General features: G+C 41.3%; 1 protein-coding gene across 1 annotated transcript in view; it reads left to right on the plus strand.

The window, feature by feature from the left end:
- gzl (godzilla E3 ubiquitin protein ligase) overlaps positions 1 to 24137 on the plus strand; it is a 76267-nt gene that overhangs the window by 29931 nt on the left and 22199 nt on the right. The window contains exons 6-9 of the mRNA XM_080284572.1: positions 3929 to 4034; positions 10961 to 11135; positions 12786 to 12970; positions 16868 to 17069. Of these exons, the coding sequence (XP_080140698.1) occupies positions 3929 to 4034; positions 10961 to 11135; positions 12786 to 12970; positions 16868 to 17069 (668 nt within the window). The remainder of the gene's footprint in view (positions 1 to 3928; positions 4035 to 10960; positions 11136 to 12785; positions 12971 to 16867; positions 17070 to 24137) is intronic.

A 24137-nucleotide genomic window follows, 5' to 3' on the forward strand; every position in this document is an offset into this window, starting at 1 on the left:
ACAGCGAAAATTAGCGAACGAGTGCACGTGAGGTGTTGTCAGGTGATAATTAGCCAATTCCAGGTGTATGGCACTCTCACTTACCTTATTTCTTTCTTGTATATATTATTTGGTATAAGAATAGGGCATAGGGCTTATTTCAATGGATGAAATCAGTGAAAAATTCCAGGGAAGATTTACTTAGCGTAGCACGGCCGGGCAGGCGAGAGGATAGGGTAATGGAGGGGGGGGTAGGGAGGGAAGTCAAGAACGGGGAGAAATGGCTAAATTGTCAACAATGGATGGGAGTACAGATGAGATTAGGAGTGCTGACTAGTGTTGGACATTGGCAGTACTGATAGATGATACAAGCCCCCACTTGGAAGCCCCGGTGAATTCAAAATAACACAGAATCACAAAAGCGACGCCCCGCGGTATGATCCCTTGCTCCCAAGCATCACGAAAGTGACGCCCCGCGGTTAAGGGGTTAATGTTCTCAGGCATGCTTTGAAACTCATTCTTGTGCTTGGTCATAGCCAGTATAAAGAAAGGTGGGAGAGACATGCCACAGGCCCCACCCACTGCACACTCCCAGGTCCAGGCAATGGATCTGGGACCCCAAGCTGGTGTAGGTTTATATCCAAGGGATGGTTGAGGTTCATTGCTTACGTATTACTCATGGATGAGTGAGGCTGATCACTCACATCTTATGTGTCAGGACCAACTTGTCTAGCTCCGGGCTCATATACTCCTCATTGGGCAGCATACGATTGGATGATGGATGGATGGATGAACATAGAATATTAACCATATGCTGATATATGTGGATATGGAAGAGGTGTTTGAGAGCCTTCTTAGCTATCTGTCTATCTATTGCCAGATGCCTTAATCCTGTAAGGGGTGGCCACAAACAAATCACCTCCATGTCACTCTGTCCCCCTCCATTTCACTGCCCTGCTCCCAGCTCACACCCTCCTCTCTCACGTACCTCTCCCTTCCATCCCTCCATCTCATCCTTGGCCTCCCCCTCTCTCTTCCCTCCTCCACCTCACTCACATACACTCTCCTCATCAGTCTCTCACTCCATCCTCTCCACATGGCCAAACCACCTTAATGTGTTTCCAGTGCTTTCTGTCACATCCACATCCACACCACAACACTCCTTCACTTCCTCATTTGTCAGTCTGTATCTCCATGTGACTCCACATGCTCCTCTGAAATAACTCATTTCCACTGCTCTCACTCTTGACTTCTGTCCCTCCAACAAGGACCAAGCTTCACTTCCATATGTTAGAGTTGGTATCACAATACTGTCATGTAGTAGCTTTTTCACTAACATGCCTAGCCCCAATCTCCTATGCTCCTCATGGGACAACGTAGGATTGGATGATGGATGGATGGATGCTCACTTCCCTGTTTCTTATCACTGCTTTCAAGGAACCAACAACCTTTCTTGCCTGCTGCACCCTTTCAAGCACTTCACCCTCTAAACTTCTATCCTTACTCATTACACTAACCAAGTACTTCAACGCATTCACATTCTCCATTTCCTCCCCATCCAGTCTCACTGTACATTCACTTACTTCACTTCACTTGAAGACCATCACTTTACTCTTCCCTACATTCACCTTTAGATTCCATTTCTTACACATTCTCCCAGACTCATCCACCAAGCCTTGCAGCTCCCCTTTGTTTTCACTTAACAACACAGTATCATCTCCAAACAGCAGTACAGGGAGTTTCCAAACACTGCCTTCACTCACTAGGGCCACTCCAACATCCACTGCCATACCTTGTATCTCTTTTATAACCCTATCCATGTACAGATTGAACAGCCATGGAGACATAACACATCCATGTTTCAATCCAACCTTCAAATAGAAAAAATAGTGTAATAAACCTAATGCATTTTGTGTTCATTAGTAAAGCAGGTGAATTTAGGCATGGTTGACATTAGGCATGGCTGATATTTGTTACCCTTGTGCCAACATTTAAAGGCTAGACTTGTATTTGTGTCTCATATCTTCAGTTAAAGGCTGATTTATTTATTTTGTTTATTTATTTTTATTTATTTTTTTTTACATCATCACTGCAAGTATACTCTAACTCTGTAGTTACGTGATGAAAGTAAGAATTGACACACACATACACACACACACATGAATGCACGCACACATGCACACACACACACACACACACCTCTCACTTGAAGAAGCATATTGATAAACTAGAGAAGGTTCAACGGATGGCAGCGAGGATGATACCAAGCTTAAGGGAACTCACCTACAAGTAGAGATGGGAAAAACTGAAGTTACCAACACTGCGCGAGAGAAGGGAAAAAGGTGACTTGATCACATATTTAGAAATGTAAGAAATTTGGAAAGGGTGGATAGAGAGGATCTTTTTGTGCTGGATGATGGAAGAACAAGAGGTCACGACTTCATGTTGGGGAAAAATAAATGTCTTAATGATCTTAAAAGGTTCAGTTTCCCGAATAGAAACATAAGTATTTGGAACGACTTAGACGAAGAGGTGGTGCAGGCGAGAAACATTCATGTGTTTAAAAGTAGACTAGGTAAATGTAGATATGGAGACAGGACAACATGAGCTTAGCTCAATTCCTGTATACTGTACAACAAATAGGTAAAAAATGCAGATATGTAAATACACACACACACACACACACACACACACACACACACACACACACACACACACACACACAGGAAGGAAGGAAGGAATTTTTTTCTTCCCCTAAACTGTGAGAAGCTTCTCGAAAGCTAAGAACAGTAGATGTTCGATTCAACGAGCTAAATCAGCCAACCCCCATTCTGTTAGCTCGAAGTTTCCGCTGAATTGAGTTCCAAAACCAAGGCTTAATATAAAGGAAAATTTTCCGGTATTTCAAGCTATTTTCCACTAAATCCTTGAAGGCAACCCAAACTTAGCAAACTGTGCCAACTCTCAGTGCTACACACAGCAATCTGAACCCATAATTACTACCCCCACTTAAATGCATTATTGTGAATGTTAACAGCGATACATACAGTACTGATTTAATAAAATATGCACACATAAAGAATAAGGTGGGGAAAGTAGTGTACCAAATACTAGTAGGGATAGTAAACCACACAAAGGCTTACCTCCAAAAGTAGGGGTTCTGTACTTGTTGCAGGAATATGCATGACACAGGTAGCCATATTGGTCCTCTGAAACCTGTGTCAGGCTTGGATGTGGTTTAATCACTGTCTGAGTCACCCTCCATCAGCACTCGAGGTGGTACTGGGGTGACACACGGGCTGGGGAACAGCAGGGATGGTGCTCCAGCTCAATTATTTCCAGTTTCTGGCCAAAAGAAAGCCTCACTCTCTCTCTCTTTTGTTTCCTGAACCTTAGACATGGTTCATAAAAGCTTTGGTTCATTAAAAAAATATATATATAAAAAAATAAATAAATAAATAAGGCCGCAATACCAAGGCAAAGCCAGACACACGCGGAGCAACTGTTTACAGTTGGGGGATCATGTGAAGACAGCATGCTTGGTGGGGATGTGTGGCAACACCACACTCAGGGAAGTGTTTCCAGTATGGGCTCGATGATGCGCTCTATTTACGGGACTTTTTCCGGTAATTCAATAGTTTTTGGAATGGATTTTCTTTCATGGAAGTACAATTTACTCATTTTAACTGAAGTTTTCCTTTAAACTGGGGAAAAAAATACCGGAAAAAGTGATTCCATTATCTTCGGCTTCCGCTAAATCGGTGTTTGTTAAATTGAGCATCTACTGTAAAATAATTAGTATCGGCAAATTAAGGTTATTGTACTGGTGGGGTCCAAGATAAGCCAAAGGTTATGTACTGTACCAGTAGCCTGTAGTCTGTAATATATAGCTGTATAATATCTGTACTGTATTTGTAAAAATGACTGTAAATGCTTGTATTCCCTGTAGGTACATCCTGGAAATTACTGATGATTTCCCATTCAATCTACAAAGCTACCTGGTGCCTTTTGCCATCACTATAGGCATCTGCTTCATAGTCATGCTGTCCTTTATGGTGAGTCTTATAGGTCCGGAATTTTGTAACATTTTTGGGGGTTATGTTAGCTGTTTAGATGGCAGTGTGACTCTTGCCCCACACCACCCCGTCCCATTTAGTTACCTACTGTATTTGTGCTTTTCTGCCTGTATTTATACATCCTGTGTGTGATTTCCTACTCCTGTTTCAACTACTGTATGGATTTTTCATGTTACTGTTTATGCTTCATAGGTGTTTTCCTGTTTTATTAAAAACCCTCTAGCACCATTTGATAGAAGGATGATGATGATGATGATGATGATAGTTCCTGTGCATGCTTCTTAAGTTGACTGGCTTTTCCATTTGTTTGTCTGCACAATTAAGTTAACAATATTGTTTACATAACTTTAACTTTCTTGATTATGTTGCTTAGTCAGAGCTGCTATGTCTTTGATGGGATACTGAATTATTTACTTATTTATTTATTTTTTCTGTGTAGAAAGTGAAAGGTGTCAAATCTAGCTAATTTTAGAACAGTTGGTAGGACATTGCTTTTGTTGTTCTTATTTTAGATAGTACTGTAGCTTAACTGGGGGTTTCCAACAGGCCAACATTATTACCCCACCCCCTTTTATTTTAGATTAGATTTTATAGGAATATTTTTAAATATGTATAAATTTACGATCATGGAAATAGCATGGTATTATGATTTCCAGTTTATTTCATTGGAAATATATTCTTAATCCTCAGGTGTCCTACATATTGTCGGGGATAATTTGGATCTGGTTGTTGTTGTTTTGAACTTATTTACTCTGTACCCTGCATTACGTTTCGGAGAGCCTCGGAGGGCCCGATACCTGCCCAGGTCCCCGTGCAAATGGGCAGATTCGCATGGCCCTGTGGAATGTGAGAGGTGTGATTGAGGAGAGCAAGAGGGTGAAAGTGGTGAATGTGTTCAAAAGTGCGAGATATGCCTTGATGGCACTGTGTGAAACAGATGAAAAGATGTGAGGTGGAGGAGTGGGAGAGTGTGAAATGTGCAAGATTGGGCATGAATGGGTGAGAAAAATGCAAGGAAGGAGTTGCTTTGATGATGAATGAAGTGTGGCAGAGTGGAATGAGAGATCACAAATGTGTCAGCTTGAGATGTATGTATGTCAAGTTTAAATTTGAGAAGGTGAAAGTGGCAGTGATTGTTGTGTAGCCTATGCACTGTGTGATGACAGGAGTGAGAGAAAGAAAGACAGGTTTTGGAATGAGCTGGATGATGCAGTAGGAAAAATGTCCAGGAGCTATAATGTGATTGTAATGGGCAATATGAATGGAAGAGTGGGCACTGGTCCTGAGGATGACATAATTGGTTGTAATGGAGTACCTGGAGAAAATGATAACAGGAAGTGGCTTAAGAATATGTATCAGGAAAGGGGGTTGTGCATTTGTAACTCGTATTTCAAACACAAAGATGCACATAAATATACATGGTATAAAGGGAATGAGGATCTGTTGAAAGGAGCCTGATTGATTACGTGCTCGTAGAGAGGTCGATTCTGGGAATGGTTGCTGATACGAGGGCTGTGAGAGGAAGATATGGAGGTCTGGCAGGATCATATGATTGTGGTATGCAAGATCAAGCTGAGAGGAGTGAGGTGGACAAGGAGAGAGAGGAGTAGCCAGGGCGAAAGACTGAAAGTCGAGGAGCTGAGGATCAAAGACAGGCAGATGAAAATAGGACCAAAGTAGGGAAGGAGTTGGAATCAGTGAATTGGACTGAAGTGGATCTGGACAGCCTGTAGAATGCATATAGGGATTCCTTAGTTAGGAATGCTAAAGCAGTGTGCGGTGTGGGAAGAGTAACAACAAAGAAGAAAGGTACGGCATGGTGGGATGAAGAGGTTAAGAGAGCAGTAGAGGCAAAGTGGAAGAAGTGGCTAGACTGGTTACAGGACAGACGTTCAGTTGAAATAAGAACTGAATATATTGAAAGCAAGAAGCACGTAAGAAGATTAGTGAAGAGGAAAAAGAAAGAGGTAAATGATGATCTAGGAAGAAAAGTGAATGAAAACTACTCTGAAAATAGGAAGTTATTCTGGAAAGAGGTGCAGAAATGTAGAAGTGACAGCAGAATGAAATGTGAAAATGTGAAGGATGTAAGTGGTAGATCACATGGGGATGAAGTAAGGACCAGATGGAAAGAATATTTTGAAAGCCTGATGAATGGGAATGGAGTGCGTAAAAGCGACTGTTAACATGATTGGTTTTGGGGGTGTACAGAGAAGGAATGCAGTGCCAGGAAACGTGACACTCGCGCAGGTGCAGAATGCTGTGAAGCAACAGAAAAATGGGAAAGCAGCTGGAGTTGATGAGATGTATGCAGAGATGATTAAGTGTAGTGAGAAGAGTGGAATGAAGTGCTTGTTAGAGATATGTAAGAAGGCATGGATGAGTTAAACTGTGCCAGCAGAGTGGAAAAAAGCTGTGATTGTACCCCTGTACAAAAATAAAGGTGAACAAAGTGAGTGCAGTAATTATCGTGGCATAAGTTTATTGAGTGTTGTAGGGATGGTATATGGAAGAAATATTGTAGAGAGGGTAAGAGAGATATCAGAAGTCTTAGTAAGTGATGAACAAGGTGGCTTTAGGAGTGGCAGAGGATGTGTAGATCACATATTTGCAATGAGACAGATAGTGGAGAAGGCTTATGAGAAGGACCCTTAGGTGTTTATGGCATTTATAGATCTGCAAAAAGCATATGACAAAGTAGACAGAGAAGGATTGTGGAAGGTTTTGTGCATGTACAGTGTAGATGGGAAGCTGCTAGGTGCCATCAAGAGCTTTTGTGATAGTAGGGCGGCATGTGTAAGGGTAAATGGGCATCTAAGTGAATGGTTCACGATCAGTGTGGGCATGTGACAAAGTTGTATGATGTCCCCATGGATGTTCAATATGTATATGGATAGGGTGATGAGAGAAGTAAAAAGCATCGAGTAATGGAGAGAGGGATTGTGTTGGTAATGAATGTTGATGGATGGAATAACTCAAATTTGTTGTATGTTGATGATGCAGTACTACTTGCAAATACCAGACAAGAACTTGGTAGACTAGTGCAGAGTTTTACTGATGTCTGTGAAAGAGTAAGTATAGAAAAGAGTAAAGTCATGGTAATTGAGAGAGAAGGTGACTGTCAGTGTGATGTTACAGTGAATGGAGAGGTACTGGAATTGGTGAGAGAGAGTTTAAGTACCTGAGTACAGTGATAGAAAAGAGAGGAAAATGTGCAAAAGAAGTTGAAAGTAAAGTGACACAAGGAAGGAAAGTAGCTGGTGCTATATCAGCCATGATAAGAAACAGAGGCTTGAGTGTTACAGCTATGTGAGGCTTACATGAAGGAGTGTTATTGCCAACTTTAACATATTGATGTGAGACTATGGTGTGGCATGAAAATGAAGAGCCAAGAGTGAGAACAGTGGAGATGGGACTGCTGAGGAATGTATGTGGAGTACAGAGAGTAGATAGGATACGAAATAAAGTGATTCGTGAAAGATGCCGACTGAGGAAGTCTGTGGACACCAGAATTGAAGAGAGTGTACTGAGAAGGTATGGTCATGTGGAGAGAATGGATAACAATGGAGTGGTGAAAAGGGTATATCTGAGTGAATTTGAAGGAGGGAGGAGGCAAGGTAGGCCAAGAAGAAAGTGGAGGGATATGGTGGATGAGTGTGTGAGGAAGAGAGGTATGGAAGTCGGTGGGACTAGGGGACTGATGAGCGATCGAGCTGGCTGGATGAATGTTGTGAGAAGAAGTGCATGATCAGGGATTTGGCACTCATTTTAAGGTGATAGCATTTGGATTGACCCTGTCGGATACATTTATGTAAAGCTACAGATTGTGGTGAAAGTTTTTTGGCATATCAAATAGAGCCAGGATTCCGGAGGCTTGCAGTGAATGGAAGCTTGGTCCATGGGATTGGGCATACTTGGTCTGTCTGGACGTTGCTACTCCTCACCCTGCCCTAGGGTGGGACAGGAGGTCTTGATGATGATGATGATGATGCATTTATTTTTATTATATACTGTATGACATAAGTGTCTGAATATTACAGTGATTTAAATCTGTCATACTTGTTATTGCATGCTAAAGGGACTATGAGTTGGTGTTGACCCCCACAAGGACCCCAGCGATGGACTGGACCCCTTATATTCTGGGGTACCTTGTTCTTATGCTGGGCCTCTTACTGTCTTTCTTCATCACTATGGTATGCTTCATTTTTGTGGCACTGGTCATCTTCACTGTACATGTGTTGTACCTAGTTACTCCCATGGTATGCAGTATCAGGCAGTTTATAATATTGCCATATAGAGCTTCCCCCCCCTCCTACAAGGGTTTATTTCATCAGTATGATAAGGAGTTTTGAATATACCTTTATATTTTCCGTGCCACTCGTAATAGGATGCAACATCAGTCAGTACATAGATTAATGTTGCCATCATGTTGGGTGTTGTACTCTTCATCATCACTGTGGGATGCTTCATCAGTATAGGACTGTGCTCCTCTTCATTATACATTTATATTGCATTGCTACCTGTTAGAGGATGCCATAGCAATCAATAGATAGACAGTAGTGTTGTCATCGTGTTGGACACTGTATGCTTCATTTGTATTAACTCTGCCCATCTTCGTTGTACATTTGTTTTACTTTGCTATCCCTCACAGGATGTAGCATTAAACATAAGATGAACCAATGATTTTATATTGGATTCATGTTAAGCCTCTTTCCTTCTTTCTACATCAGTATTGGTATGCTTCATGAGTATGGTTCTTGAGCAGTGAGTATAACAGGTAATGAAGGTAAGTTTAACCCTTTACATGCTATGGATTTTTCTTTGCAAACATTGTCTCTTGTAGCTAAGATAAAACAGGTGGAAGTTGAGCAGAGAAGTGGAAAAATCCAATTTTCTATATATGGTAGCTAATTATGTAACAATCTGAAAAATTGCAAAGTATAAATGGTTAGTTGTATATTTCAAATTAGTTAGAATTTAATTCACTCTACATTCCTTTTTATATTTTTAATATGTCATTGCAGTTGTTCTGGAAAGAGGTGAAGAGAGTAAGACAGGGTGGAAGTGAGGTTAGCAGGGGAGTTAAAGATAAAAATAGTAGATTACTAGTGGAGAAGGGAGAAAAAGTGAGCAGATGGAGAGAACACTTTAAGGATTTGTTGAACATACAGGATGGAAGTAATGCGAGTATAAGTGGCTGGGGAATGGCTGGGAGAAGGAGGGAGGTGAGAAGACAGGAAGAAATCAGTAGGATAGAAGTTATGGAAGCAATCAAGAAAGTTAAATCGGGGAAAGTCCCAGGAATTGATGGAGTGTGTGGTGAAATGCTGAAGCATGGGGGAGAGGTAGTAGTAGAATGGATGTGGAAGATGTGCAGATTGGCCTGGGAGGAAGGTAGAGTCCCAGAGGATTGGAAGTCAGGTATAATTATTCCCTTGTACGAAGGAAAAGGGGAAAAAGAAGTGTGTGGTAATCATAGGGGCATTTGTGTTCGTAGTATAATAGGAAAAGTGTATGGTAGGATACTTATTGACAAAGTTAGAGAAAGAACAGAGGAATTAGTTGGAGAAGAACAGGAAGGCTTTAGGAAGGGAAGAGGTTGTGTAGATTAGATATTCATTCTTAGATCTTTAGTGGAAAAGTTTCTAGAGGAGGGAAAGAAGTTGTATGCGGCTTTCATGGATTTGGAGAAAGCATATGACAGGGTGGATAGACAAGGATTGTGGAAAGTATTAAGAATATATGGAGTAGATGGAAAGTTGTTGAATGCTGTGAAGAGTATGTATGATGGTGCTAAGGCTGCAGTGCATGTGGATGGTGAACTAAGTGAATTTTTCTCTTTGGAGGTTGGGTTGAAACAGGGATGTGTCATGTTTCCATGGTTGTTCAATCTGTTCATGGATGGGGTAATAAAAGAGGTACAAGGTAGGGCAGTGGATGTTGGAGTGGCCCTGGTGAGAGAGGATAGTGTTTGGAAACTCCCTGTACTGTTGTTTGCAGATGATACTGTGTTGTTGAGTGAAGACGAAGGGGAGCTGCAAGGCTTGGTGGATGAGTTTGGGAGAGTGTGCAAGAAACGGAATCTAAAGGTGAATGTAGGGAAGAGTAAAGTGATGTTCTTTGAGAGAGGTGAAGTCAGTGAATGTACAGCGAGGTTGGATGGTGAGGAATTGGAAAATGTGAGTACGTTTAAGTACTTGGGTAGTGTGATGAGTAAGGATGGAGGTTTGGAGGGTGAAGTGCTTGAAAGGGTACAGCAGGGAAGAAAGGTTGCTGGTTCTTTGAAAGCAGTGATAAGAAACAGGGAAGTGAGCATGGAAGTGAAAAAGTTACTACATGACAGTATTGTGATACCAACTCTTAACGTATGGAAGTGAAGCCTGGACATTGTTGGAAGGACACAAGTCAAGAGTGAGAGCAGTGGAAATGAGTTATTTAAGAGGAGCCTGTGGAGTCACATGGACAGACAGGTTGATGAATGAGGATATAAAGGAGCATTGTGGTGTGGATGTGGATGTGATAGGAAGTGTTATGAGGAACACACTGAGGTGGTTTGGCCATGTGGAGAGGATGGAGGGTGAAAGACTGACGAAGAAAGTGTATGTGAGTGAGGTGGAGGGGGGAAGGGGGAGGGGGAGGCCGAGGATGAGATGGAGGGATGGGGTGGAGAGGTATATGAGAGAGGGGGGTGTGAGTTGGGAGCAGGGCAGTGAAATGGCGGGGGACAGGACGACGTGGAGGCGATTTGTTTGTGACCACCCCAAACGGGATTGAGGCGTCTGGCAATAGATAGATAGTTGTTAAGAAATTCATTGTTGATAGTGATACAGATGACTAGTAAGGTTTAATGCACTGTGTCCAATACGGTTCCCTTTTTAATATTTAGTAATATGTGATGTTGTCAGATTGTGAAGTGTGTACGAGATTACCGACGGTCACGTCGTCACCGTCTGTCCTCCCGAGCCCTGAAGAAGCTGCCCACACACAAGTTCAAAAAGGGTGATCCGTATGAGTGTTGTGCCATCTGTCTAGAGGATTACGTGGACAATGACAAGCTCAGGATTCTGCCATGTGAACATGGTCTGTATACGTGCCATATTATCACTTGTGTTAGATGAGGAAACAAATATATACATGGTTAACTGAAAAGAGGAGGTTAGTGAGGAGCTGTAAATAAAAGAGTAAGATTTTTTTTACCCTTCCAGTGTGACATTCTCTTAAATTCCAGGTGTGAAAGTGTTTGTCCTCACATAATTGGCTTAGATCCATATTTTCAATGTTACAAGCTTCTAAATAGCTAGGCTGAAAGTGTGTGCCCATTAAAATTCAAGTGAGAATTTTGGAACCTTGAATAGTGAATAAATGTCATTCATAACAAACCAGTAAGAATAATAACCCACTAATTATCAGTGAACTACCTCCCCTAAAAAGGTAAGAATGAATGTTGCTTCCCTTGCATTGTTTTACATATTTTTGTGACATGCGCAGATGAAGTTGCATCCACTTTGTGACACCTCTCCACACCTTCCCCCTGCATGGGCATCTGGTAGCTCTCGTGATGTGACTGTCATGTTGCCATTTTGCAGAACTTCTGCTAATCAAAATTCTTTTATTCTTCAAGCTGCTTCTCTTTGGAACTCGCTTTCCCAGACTCATTCCCCCAAACATCAACCCACAGCAGTTCAAGTCCAGCTGTTACAGATTTTTTAATGAATGGAGGCCACCTGTAGTCTGGTGTATGTAATTTTTTCTATACTGGATTTAGGTTGCTTTTTGTTTATCTATTTGTAAAAAAAGAAAAAAAAAAAAAGATACTCCTAATTTGTTTGAAGGGCAGTGGAGACAAGAATTGCCTAACCTTGATGTGAAGACAGTTTTAACAGATGCCTTTTGTTGTCTGTCATGTTATTCTTTGTAAAGTGCCATAATATCACCTCTGTATGGGAGGTGTTGGAAAAGCTTTTGTTGTCACATCATTTACTGTTACGATAAGTAACTTTTAGCGATGTTATGTATCAGATCGTATTTAAGATTGTTATAGGTTTTCACAAGTAGTGTTGATCTGGTGTGGCTACTTTATGCATGATTTAGTACTTTGTGATTTTTTCATGTGACATAATAAGTGAAAATAAATGGATATTAGCTGGGAAGTTTTTTTGTGACATGTCAGTGAGAGTTGCAGAAGATCAGTAAAGTCTGTTTTAATGAAATTAAAGTCAGTGTTCCCTATCCCAGCCTTAGATCACATTTGCATCCTTTTGAACATTGGATTAGTTGTCCAGTTACCTGACCACAGTAGTGCTTTAACCCATGACAAGCAAACAACTGACCCCATTTATTTTTGACAGCACAGGATAGGAAGTGCATTGACCCCTGGCTAATAGAAGATAACCCCATACAACAAATTGCAGCAATTACATTAGTAATAAAAAAAGAAAATGACCCCCATTGTTTTAGACAGCTTAACGCATAACAGCAAATCAAAATGACGCCCCCTCCCCCCCCCTTTTTTTTTTTTTTTACCATATCACGAGTGCGTCAGTTTATTGAACAAAAAAAAAATTACTCCATTTGTTTTCTAAAACATACCACAAAAGATGGAGCAACCTTTGGCAAACAAATAAACAGACAGACAGACAGACTGACTTCCTTTGTGTTTGACAGCATACCACAGGAAGTACATTAACAAAATAGATAAAAATACACCTGAGCCCTTTTTGTGTTGGACAGCATACCACAGCAAGTGCATCGACCCATGGCTGACAAAAAATAGGCGAGTTTGTCCAGTGTGCAAGAGGAAGGTGTTCACGGGGGACGAGCGCCCCTCTGACCACGACACAGACTCCGAGGATGAGGCCAGTCCACTCATCAACTCGGAGGGCGGCACACAGGGAGGCACTTTTGCTCCTCAGAGGGTTGGTATTCATTCCTCACCTTTTGGTCCTCATTGTAAGTCTATCTACCTATCTATTGCCAGACGACTCAATCTCATGGGGTGGCCACAAACAGATCGCCTCCATGTTGTCCTGTCCCCTGCCATTTCACTGCCCTGCTCCCAGCTCACACCCCCCTTTCTCATATACCTCTCCACTCCATCCCTCCATCTCACCCTCGGCCTCCCCCTCCCTCTTCTCCCCTCCACCTCACTCACAGACACTCTCTTCGTCAGTCTCTCACCCTCCATCCTCTCCACATGGCCAAACCACCTCAGTGTGTTCCTCATAACGCTTCCTGTCACATCCGCATCCACACCACAACGCTCCTTTATATTCTTATTTGTCAGCCTGTCTCTCCATGTGACTCCACAGGCTCCTCTTAAATAACTCATTTCCACTGCTGTCACTCTTGACTTGTGTCCTTCCAACAACGTCCAAGCTTCACTTCCATACGTTAGAGTTTGTATTACAGTACTGTCATGTAGTAACTTTTTCACTTCCATGCTCACTTCCCTGTTTCTTATCACTGCTTTCATGGAACCAGCAACCTTTCTCCCTTGTTGTACCCTTTCAAGTACTTCACCCTCCAAACTTCCATCCTTACTCATCACACTCCCCAAGTACTTAAACGTACTCACATTTTCCATTTCCTCACCATCCATCATCTGTACATTCGCTGACTTCACCTCTCTCAAAGACCACCACTTTACTCTTCCGTACATTCACCTTTAGATTCCGTTTCTTACACACTCTCCCAAACTCATCCACCAAGCCTTGCAGCTCCCCTTCGTCTTCACTTAACAACACAGCATCACTGTAAGTCCATTCCCCATTTGTCACTTGTCATTTGAAGGGCATTCCTCTCCTATCAGTTCTCATTTGAACCGTAGTCGTCTCTTGTCAGTCTTTGTTATGTCCCTTCCTTACTTAGTACTCATCAACTCATGGACTGTCTGCAGGGTGGCATTTTCACATGGTGGAAAGTTGGTATGGATTTCTCACCTGTTAGTTTCCATTTTAAAGTCACTGCTGTGTCAGAATATGATACTTGTTTTTCCCTTATTTATTCACACATTCATTGTCTAATCCTGTGTAGCCCCATGAGGAGCATAGGAGCCTGGAGCTAGGCAAGTTGGTCCTGACATTTAAGATGAGGGTGACCAGCCTCATTCATCCCTGACTGGCATTATGTGAGCAATAAACCCCAACCACCCCATGGATATTAACCTGCCTGGGCTCGATCCGATTTGAGCGCTTTAATTAGCCACTAAACCACCAGGCTCCATAATTTCATTATATGGTTACAACTCAGTGTAGTAAATGGCTTCATGGTGTACAGTAAACTGTTTGGCTTGCCACTCAGTGTAGAGTCACCCACAGACAGAAGGAAGAGGAACAAATGAAGTAAAGAAAGACAAAAGAGGATGGAAGAAGGAGAGGAAAGGGCAGTCACCTGAGAGCAGCACTACATTGAGGGAGTGGATGGTGAGTGCCCCCACCTACCACTAAGAGGCAATAGATTTTTTTTTTTTTTTTTTTTTTTTTTTTTTTTAAGAACTAATATAGAAAGTGTCTGATCAGTTTTATAGATGACACTGGAACTTTAATTGGCAGTTTCTCTGTAATTAACTGTGGTCTTAATATCAAAATTAGTACAGTATGTATATATAAACTCAGTCACTGCAAAAAATTTTTAGGACCATCATGTTTATCAAAAAATCTTAGGACTGATATGTTAAAAAGATTGAAATGAAACACCAGATTTAAACAGACAAACCTTTTATTCAATATTTTGCCCCCCCTGTCCCCACGACCACTGAAGCACCTCCACACCGTGACATAAGCTGCGTGTTTCACAGTGTACTTGGAAATGAAGCAGTTGGACCCACGTGGATGTCTAACCTTCTTGTTGGCACTCCATGTTACACAGAAGCATGATTCATTGCTGAAAACAACCGTTGCCCAGTCCTCTTCCCTCCACAATTTGTATTTATTCCATATTTCAAGCTGCTGCCTTTTTATGGCCGGGGTACGGAGAGGCTTCTTGTTGGCAGTGTGACAATGAAGTCCAAGCATTGTCTGTAGCCAGTGTTGGATTGTCCTTATAGACATGATGGCAAGCACATCTGGGTTTTCAACCTTCAATTGCGTACTTGTTATTGATGGCTTTCATAACCATCCTTTTGAGCAGGTTGTCTGTTTTCTCAGTCATTTTCCTCGGTCATCCAGAGCTTTTATTTTGTGCCAATGCTGTATCGAGATCCCTGTGTTTGGTACGATTGCACCAGATTGAAATGGTATTTTTAGAAACTCCTACCTCCTTTGCTGTTTGAGTCATAGACTTGCCCCCTTTATACATGGTGACAATCAGCGTCTTCTTGATGATGTATAGTGATTTACCCAGCATAATGCTTCTGTAGTCACGTGGAAGGGCATAGGGCTACATGGGTAAAAATACAGTGATGAACAGGGGTGAACAAAATGCAGCAACTCTCCCTTGCATGGCTATTTTAACAATGAGTGGTCTATGCGAGGTGGTGGTCTCTCTCAGGTAGCCACTGAATTGCCAAATGTATGAGAATCATGGGAAAGTTTATTAGGTCTGAATGAGAATAGCAGAAACTGTAAGGACCTCCTTTCCATGCCTAATTTGTTTTGCATTTTTTTTTTTTTTTTTTTTTTTTTTTTTTTTTTTCTCCATACCTTACACCTCCACATGTCACCACTTCAATGCTAACACCCACCGTCCATATTTAATACATGCTAGGGCTGTTTCTTACAGGACTGGTGTAGTGGTATTAGTGGGGATACGTTTACAACATGTCAGTGGGTCTCTTGATAGATCAGTAAAGTCTGCTTTTTTGAAATTCAAATCCTTAAACTGTTCCCTGCCCCAGCAGAGATTTGAAACTGGGTCCACTGGGACTGCAGGCCACCTCTCTACCACCACTGCATATGAGTTGTATATATATTTATTAATTTATTTTATTATTAGGATGATTCACCATGTACTTTTGTGTGTGTGTGTGTGTGTGTGTGTGTGTGAGTTACTGAGTTAGTGATAAAGAAAGAAGGAGCTCAAAGAACTGCAAAATATGTGCCTTCCAAATAAAGTCATTATTAAGGTTCTTTCAGGTCCTGCCCTGAATGATTATATTTGAAAGACCAGGTCAAAGACTGGGGGAGATTGTTTCAAAGTTAAGCAATTCTTTTTCAGCAATTATATAATATATTTAAAGTTGCCTGGGTTCAGGGAATGGTGTCAGGACTTAATGTGTATTTGCTCATTTCTGTCATTATAAAGACCATGGTGAGGGTAATGAGCCAGGAGACTAGTTTGAAATGTGGAGGGAGGAGAATGGGAATGAGGGTGGTATGAGTTGAAGATAGAGCAGCCTGATGGTAAAAAACAAGGTAACAAAAGTGATTGATTGTGATCACCTCATCTGGGATTGAGGCATGTGGTCACAGATGGATACCATGGAATGGGTGTTATCTGTTCTGTTCTGTCCAGATGTTGTTGTGTATAAGGAAGGAGTGTTGCAAGTATATAAATGGGCTTTCGAAGTTTGTGTGAGCATTGAAGTATGTGAATTAATGTATGGAAAATTAATGTCGAGAGATTTGAGAGAGGCATTGATTCAAGGTGGAATAGATCTTGGTTTGAATTATGTGAACCAAAATTTAGTTTAGCTGCCATTTACTTTACATGGATTGGTTGAGGGTGTGAGAACTTCCTCTTGAAATGAAATGGATTGCAGTTTATCATAACAATCCGTTATCATCACTATCTTCATCTACTCTGTTTCCCACCAGTATACAAGATGGTCATTGCAGTTCAGAACACTAATAATGATTACACCTGCAACATTTCAGGAAAATCCGTTCCAAGAAGCCGAGCGTCAGGCAGAGGAGCGTCGCCAGCGTCGAAGGAGGAGAAGAGGACCTTCACGCAACCTGGAGTGTGGACCGGAGGGGTATCAGCGGTTGGTGGACTCAACAGATGATGAAGATGAGGAGGAGGAGGAAGAGGAAGAGGAGACAGACAGAGAAAGGGGGAGAGAAGTCACTGAACCTGGTAAATGCCATGAGAGTTGGTAGGATTAGCATTATGGTTGAGTTTAACGCTTAGTACGCCAGGTGGGAAAAAATAATATCGAACACCTTGTGGGATCTTGGCAGACCCCAAGTCTAGTAGTAGATTTTTGTCTTATCCACAGAATTACAAGCATTAAATTTTGGTCATAGGTTGGTTAGGACACAGCTTATGGAGGTATTCTGCCATGTGTCCCCCCCTTTTTTTCTTTTGAATGCTTACTCATATAATTAATAATCTGGAATATATCTGTATGTTAAATCTGTGAGGTAGGTGAGGGGGCTCACCATCCACTCTCTCGATGTAGTGCTGCTCTTGGGTGACTGCCCTTTCCTCTCCTCCATCCTTCTTTCCTTCCATCCTCTTCTGTCTTTCTATCCTTCATTCTTTCCTCTTCCTTCTGCCTGTGGGTGACTCTACACTGAGTGTCAAGCCAAATGGTTTTCTGTATACCAGGAAACCATTTACTACGCTCAGTGGTAACCGTATAACCAAATTTTGGCACCTATTGGTTTTAGTGGGTAATTATGGCGCTCCGATCGGATTGAGCCTGTTGAGGTTTATATCTAAGGGGTGGTTGGGGTTTATTGCTCATGTAATGCCACTCAGGGATGATTGAGGCTGGTCACTCTCATCTTAAATGTCAGGACCAACTTGCCTAGCTCTGGGCTCCTACGCTCCTCATGGGGCAACATAGGATTGGATGATGATGATGAATGACGACATCATCATTTATTGTACATGCTTTTAACATCTGTCTATCTATCTATCTATCTATAGCCCGACGCCCTAATCCCGCAAAGGGTGGCCGCAGACAAAACGCCTCCAAGTCGCTCTGTCACCCTCCATTTGACTACCCTCCCCCCAACTCACCCCCCCCCTCCCTCATATACCACTCAACTCCATCCCTCCAGCTTATCCTCGGTCTACCTCTCCCTCCCTCCACCTCACCTACATACACCCTTTTAGTTAGTCTTTCATTTTCCATTCTCTTCACATGTCCAAACCACCTCAGTGTATTTCTCCTAATCTTCTCAGCCACATCCACATCCACGCCACAGTTTTCCTTCACTTCTTCATTCGTCAACCTGTCCCTCCACTTCACTCCACATGCTCCTCTCAAGTAACTCATTTCCACTGCTCTCACTCTTAACTTGTTCCCCTCTTGCAAGGTCCATGCCTCGCTTCCATACGTCAGGGTAGGGATCACAATACTATCATGCAGTGACTTCTTAACTTCCATACTCACCTCCCTATTTCTCATCACTGCTTTCAGTGTACCAACAGCCTTCCTTCTCTGCTGTACCCTTTCACACACTTCATCCCCCAGAGTTCCATCCTTACTCATCACACTACCCAAGTACTTGAATGCACTCACATTCTCCATATCCTCACCATCTAACCTCACTGCACACTCTGTGACTTCATTCCTCTCAAACACCATAACTTTACTTTTGTTTACATTAACTTGCAGATTCCTCCTCCTGCACACTGTCCCAAATTCATTCACCAAACCTTGCAACTCCCGTTCATCTTCACTCAACAGTACTGTATCATCAGCAAACAGCAACACCGGAAGCTTCCAAATCTCACCCTCATTCATTAGAGCCACCCCCACATCCACTGCCCTACCCTGCACCTCCTTTACAACTCCATCCATGTATATATTAAACAGCCATTGAGACATCACACAACCCTGTTTCAGTCCCACATTGAGAGCAAAGAACTCACTCAGCTCACCATCCACTCACACCGTAGCCCTAGCTCCCTCGTACATACTCTTCACAGCACTCAACAATTTCCCCTCCACTCCATATATTGTTAATACCTTCCACATACCTTGCCTGTCTATTCTCTCATAAGCTTTCTCCAAGTCCATGAAGGCAGCATACACTTTCCTTCCCTTCTCTAGATACTTCTCCACTAAACATCTTATAACAAATATCTGATCCACACACCCTTTTCCCTTCTTAAATCCCCCTTGTTCTTCTCCAGCTAGCTCCTCTGTCATATGCCTAACCCTATCAATGAGTATTCTACCATATATTTTACCACTCACACTGAGAAGGCAAATACCCTTATGGTTACCACATACTTCTCTCTCCCCTTTTCCTTTGTATAAAGGAACAGTTATACCTGATTTCCAGTCCTCTGGAACCCTTCCCTCTTCCCAAGCCAATCTACACAACTTCCATACCCACTCCACAACAATCTCACCCCCATACCTAAGCATTTCACCAAACACTCCATTAATTCCTGGGGCCTTTCCCAACTTAATCTTCTTCATCGCTTCCACATAACATAATGAAATAAATTGAGTAATAGATATAATACCATGAAAGTAAAATAACCACCCATATAGTGTTGAAAATGGGTACAGGAGAATACTTTTTTGTTATAAGGAAATTGGATAATTAAATATACTGTATACTGATTTTTATCAGTTATAATATCATGAAATGAAAATGACAATATATGTTCAGTATTTAGTTGACATTAGGCTGAAATTATATTCAGAAGGTCCTTGTGGTTCATAGTCGTAAGAATCAGATAAATCACTGTCAGAGTCATTACCTGTACTACCAGTGGGAGGATCTTCTGCGATTTTCTTCCTTTTACTGTAAAGCAACTCAACAGACAGTGTTGTGGTCATTAATATCTAGAGTCTGAAAAGAAAAAAAGCTACATGGAATGCTGTGTGGGTTAGCAGATGACCCCATTGAAGTTTGTGGCCTTGTAACTCCTAAACTATGAGTCTTTCCAGTCAGATGTTGTGTACTTATATACTGGCCAAATGCAAAGAAAGTCATTATTGCCAGACCCCTAAAAAAATTACTGATTAACAACCATCATCGTAAAAAATGTGCTGGGGTCAGTCCAACCCACCCAGTGTACGAAGGGTTAAAGGAAGTCAGTGCTTGGTGAACTTGATAGATGGTGATGATGATGATGATGATGATGATGAGGAGGAGGAGGAGGAGGAGGAGGAGGAGAAAGAGGAAGAGGAAAATAAAAAAAAGGCAAACAAGAGAAAGGGAGAGAAAAACCACTGAACCAGGAATATGCCATTGGAGTTGATAGGATTGCTGATTTATAGACCGACCCGAACGATGTCAGTGCCTGTCTAACTCTTCAGATGAGGAAGATAAGGTTTTAGAAAAAAAATTAATGACAGTTATGATGACAGTCATGAAGTAGGACAAGGTGTACAGCAAAATAGTAATGACAATGATGAGGAAACATACCAAGATTGGGGGAAAAAAGCTACTGAACTAGGTAAACATAAATCAATAGGATTATAAGTTTATATTCTGTTCATGGTGGATTCAAGGGATGTGAATGATGATATTTGATATTTAGTCTTCTGTATAACTGCCTGCTGTTTCAATTACTATCACATAAGAACTGCAGCTTTATAGTGGTATAGAGATGGGTTCTTAAGACCAGATTCTATAGGAAGAACCATGTGGAGGATTTTTCCAAGGGTAAGGTTTTTGAAGGACTAAAGTGAGTTTAGCCATCATTGAAGGGGTGAAGTCCAGTTTACTGGGCATGTATTTAAAAGTTCTTGTACTTATATAACAGATACTCTAGTTTTCATACTTTTGGATCTTACTGTTACACATTACAATTTTTAATGCAATACAGGATTATGTTATATAATCCATGGATAATGGAAGATTGTCATTTGATTTTGAAGATCCAAAACAGCTAATTATGCTGATTTATTGTTACAGTATTTAATTTTTTCAGTACTTTTATAAATTGACATTTTGATGACATTATCTATCTATCTATCTGTCTGTATACTGTATATATATATATATATATAGATAGATAGATAGATAGATAGATATACACATACATATATATATATATATATATATATATATATATATATATATATATATATATATATATATATATATTAATGATGTTTGATTAATAAACACTAGCAGATTCTTTAGAACAAATGCACCCTAGAAGAAGTGATGTCATATTGAATGTTATTAGTACAGTGGCATAAAGGCAGTGTAGCTTTTTATATACAAAGAACAGACACACTTACTTAACTCACCGTACTTTACTTTAGTTATCTAGAAAATCGGAAAGGTGTTATATTAACATCATCTGTAATCAGAGAATTAGGGTGTAATATGGTACTGCATTTAAAATATTACATTTGTTTTATTACTTCATTGTTTGAGAAAATGCAGCATAATTAACTAAGCATTCAGTTTATTCAGTTCATGGCAGAAATAAGATTTAGAGAAATGAAAACTGTACTCCAGGAAACCATTTACTATGCTGGGTGGTAACCATATAACCAAATTTTGGCGCTTGGTTGTTTAGTGGGTAATTATTGTGCTCCAGTCAGATTGAGCCGGTGAAGGTTTATATCCAAGGGGTAGTTGGGGTTTATTGCTCACGTAATGCCACTCAGGGATGAGTGAGGCTGGTCACTCTCATCTTAAATGTCAGGACCAACTGCCTAGCCCTGGGCTCCTACGCTTCTTATGGGGCAACGTAAGATTGGATGATGGATGGATGAAAAAGCCAGGACCAAAGTAGAGGAGGAGTTAGAATCAGTAAATTGGAATGAAATGGATCTGGACAGCTTATGGAATGCGTATAGGGACTGCTTGACTGCTTAGTCAGGAATGCTAGAATGGTGTGTCGTGTGGCAAGAGTAACAACAAAGAAGAAAGGTACGGCATGGTGGGATGATGAGGTTAAAGAGAGCGGTGGAGGGAAAGAGGAAGAAGTGGCTATAGTGGTTACAGGACAGGGGTTCAGTTGAAATGAGAACTGAATATATTGAAAGCAAGAAGCATGTAAAGAGACTAGTGAAGTGGAAAAAGAAGGACGTAATTGATAATCTAGGAAGAAAAATGAATGCAAACTACTCTGAAAATAGGAAGTTATTCTAGAAGGAGGTGCAAAAGTGTAGAAGTGAAAGCAGAAAGAAATGCGATGATGTGAAGGATGTAGGTGGCAGATTATTAGCCCATGGGAATGAAGTAAGGACCAGATGGAAAGAATATTTTGAAAGCCTGATGAATGGGAATAGAGAGAACAGGATGGCTGTAAACATGATTGGTTTTGGGGGTGTGCAGAGAAGGAATGCAGTACCAGGGTATGTGACACCCGCACAGGTGAAGAGTGCTGTGAAACGGCTGAAAAATGGGAAAGCAGCTGGGGTTGATGAGGTGTATGTAAGATGCTTAAGTGTAGTGGAGAGAATGGAATGAAGTGCTTGTTGGAGATTTGTAAGAAGGCATGGATGAGTGAAACTGTGCCTTCAGAGTGGAAAAAGGCTGTGATTGTATCCCTGTACAAAAATGAAGATGAGCGAATTGAGTGCAAGAATTATCGTGGTATAAGTTTATTGAGTGTGGTAGGGAAGGTACAGTAAGACCTCACTATACCGGACTAATTGGGGCCCAAACCATTCTGAAAAATGCGAAATTCCAATAGAAGCGACATCTGGACTTCCCCCTACTAATCCGGACTTTTTCTGGTATATCAGACATTAGTCCGGATCGCATGAACAGTTTTTAAACTATTGTGACTACCATTGCAGTACTGTACTGTGTTATAACTTCACTACATTAATCAAATGGTATAGAGTATATAATAATACTGTACTGTACACTGATAAATATGTATTTTATTTACCTTATTGTAGTGAACATAGCTGAAGTGGTCAGGCAGTCCGGACTGCTTCTGGCTTTATTGGACTTTTTCCTATATTGAGGTATTTAGTCCGGTAGCTCCTCAAGTCTGATAAAAGTGAATTCCGGTCTACTGAAGTCCGTTATATCGAGGTTTTACTGTATGTGGAATTATTAAAAAGTAAGGGAGATATCAGAAGTCCTAGTGAGTGATGAACTGGGTGGCTCTAGGAGGGGCAAAGGATGTTTGGATCAAATATTTGCAGTAAGACAGATAGCAGAGAAGGCAGGACCATAAGGTGTTTATGGCATTCATGGATCTGGAAAAAGCATACGACAAAGTGGACAGAGAAGAATTGTGGAAAGTTTTGTGCATGTACTGTGTAGATGGTAAGCTGCTAGGTGCCATCAAGAGTTTTTATGATGGTAGTGAAGCATGTGTAAGGGTTAATGGGCATCTAAGTGAATGGTTCACGATCAGTGTGGGCGTGCGACAAGGTTGTGTGATGTCTCTATGGCTGTTCAATATATATATGGATGGGGTGATGAGAGAAGTAAGAACACAAGTAATGGAGAGGGGGATGGCGTTGGTAATGAATGGTGATGGACGGAATATCTCAAATTTGTTGTATGCTGATGATGCAGTACTGCTTGCAAATACCAGACAAGACCTTGGTAGGCTAGTGCAGAGTTTTGCTGATGTCTGTGAGCATCATGCCTTGAGAGCAAATGTGTAAAAGAGTAAAGTGATGGTTATTGAGAGAGAAGGTGACTGTCAGTGTGATGTTACAATGAATGGAGAGAGACTGGAATTGGTGAGAGAGTTCAAATACCTGGGTACAGTGATAGAAAAGAGAGGAAAATGTGCAAAAGAAGTTGAAAGTAGAGTGACACAAGGAAGAATAGTAGCTGGTGCAATGAAGGCCTTGATAAGAAACAGAGTCTTGAGTGTTGCAGTTGCACGAGGCATACATGAAGGAGTGTTAGTGCCAACTTTAACGTATGGATGTGAGACTATGGTGTAGCCTGAAAATGAAAAGTTAAGAGTAAGAGCAGTGGAGATGGGATTGCTGAGGAATGTACGTGGAGTACAGAGGATGGATAGGATACGAAATAATGTGATTCGTGAAAGATGTGAAGTGAGGAAGTCTGTGGACACCAGATTCAAAGAAAGTGTACTGAGATGGTATGGTCATGTGGAGAAAATGGATAACAACAGAGTGGTGAAAAAGGTATATCTGAGCGAATTTGAAGGAGGGAGGAGGCGAGGTAGGTGAAGGAGAAAGTGGAGGGATATGGTGGATGAGTGTATGAGGAAGCAGAGGTTTGGAAGTCGGTGAGGCTAGGGAACTGACGAGATCAAGCTGGCTGGATG

This window comes from Coenobita brevimanus, chromosome 102, assembly GCF_032717465.1.
Source record: "Coenobita brevimanus isolate Jiangsu-jjx chromosome 102, ASM3271746v2, whole genome shotgun sequence".
Lineage (NCBI taxonomy): Eukaryota > Metazoa > Arthropoda > Malacostraca > Decapoda > Coenobitidae > Coenobita > Coenobita brevimanus.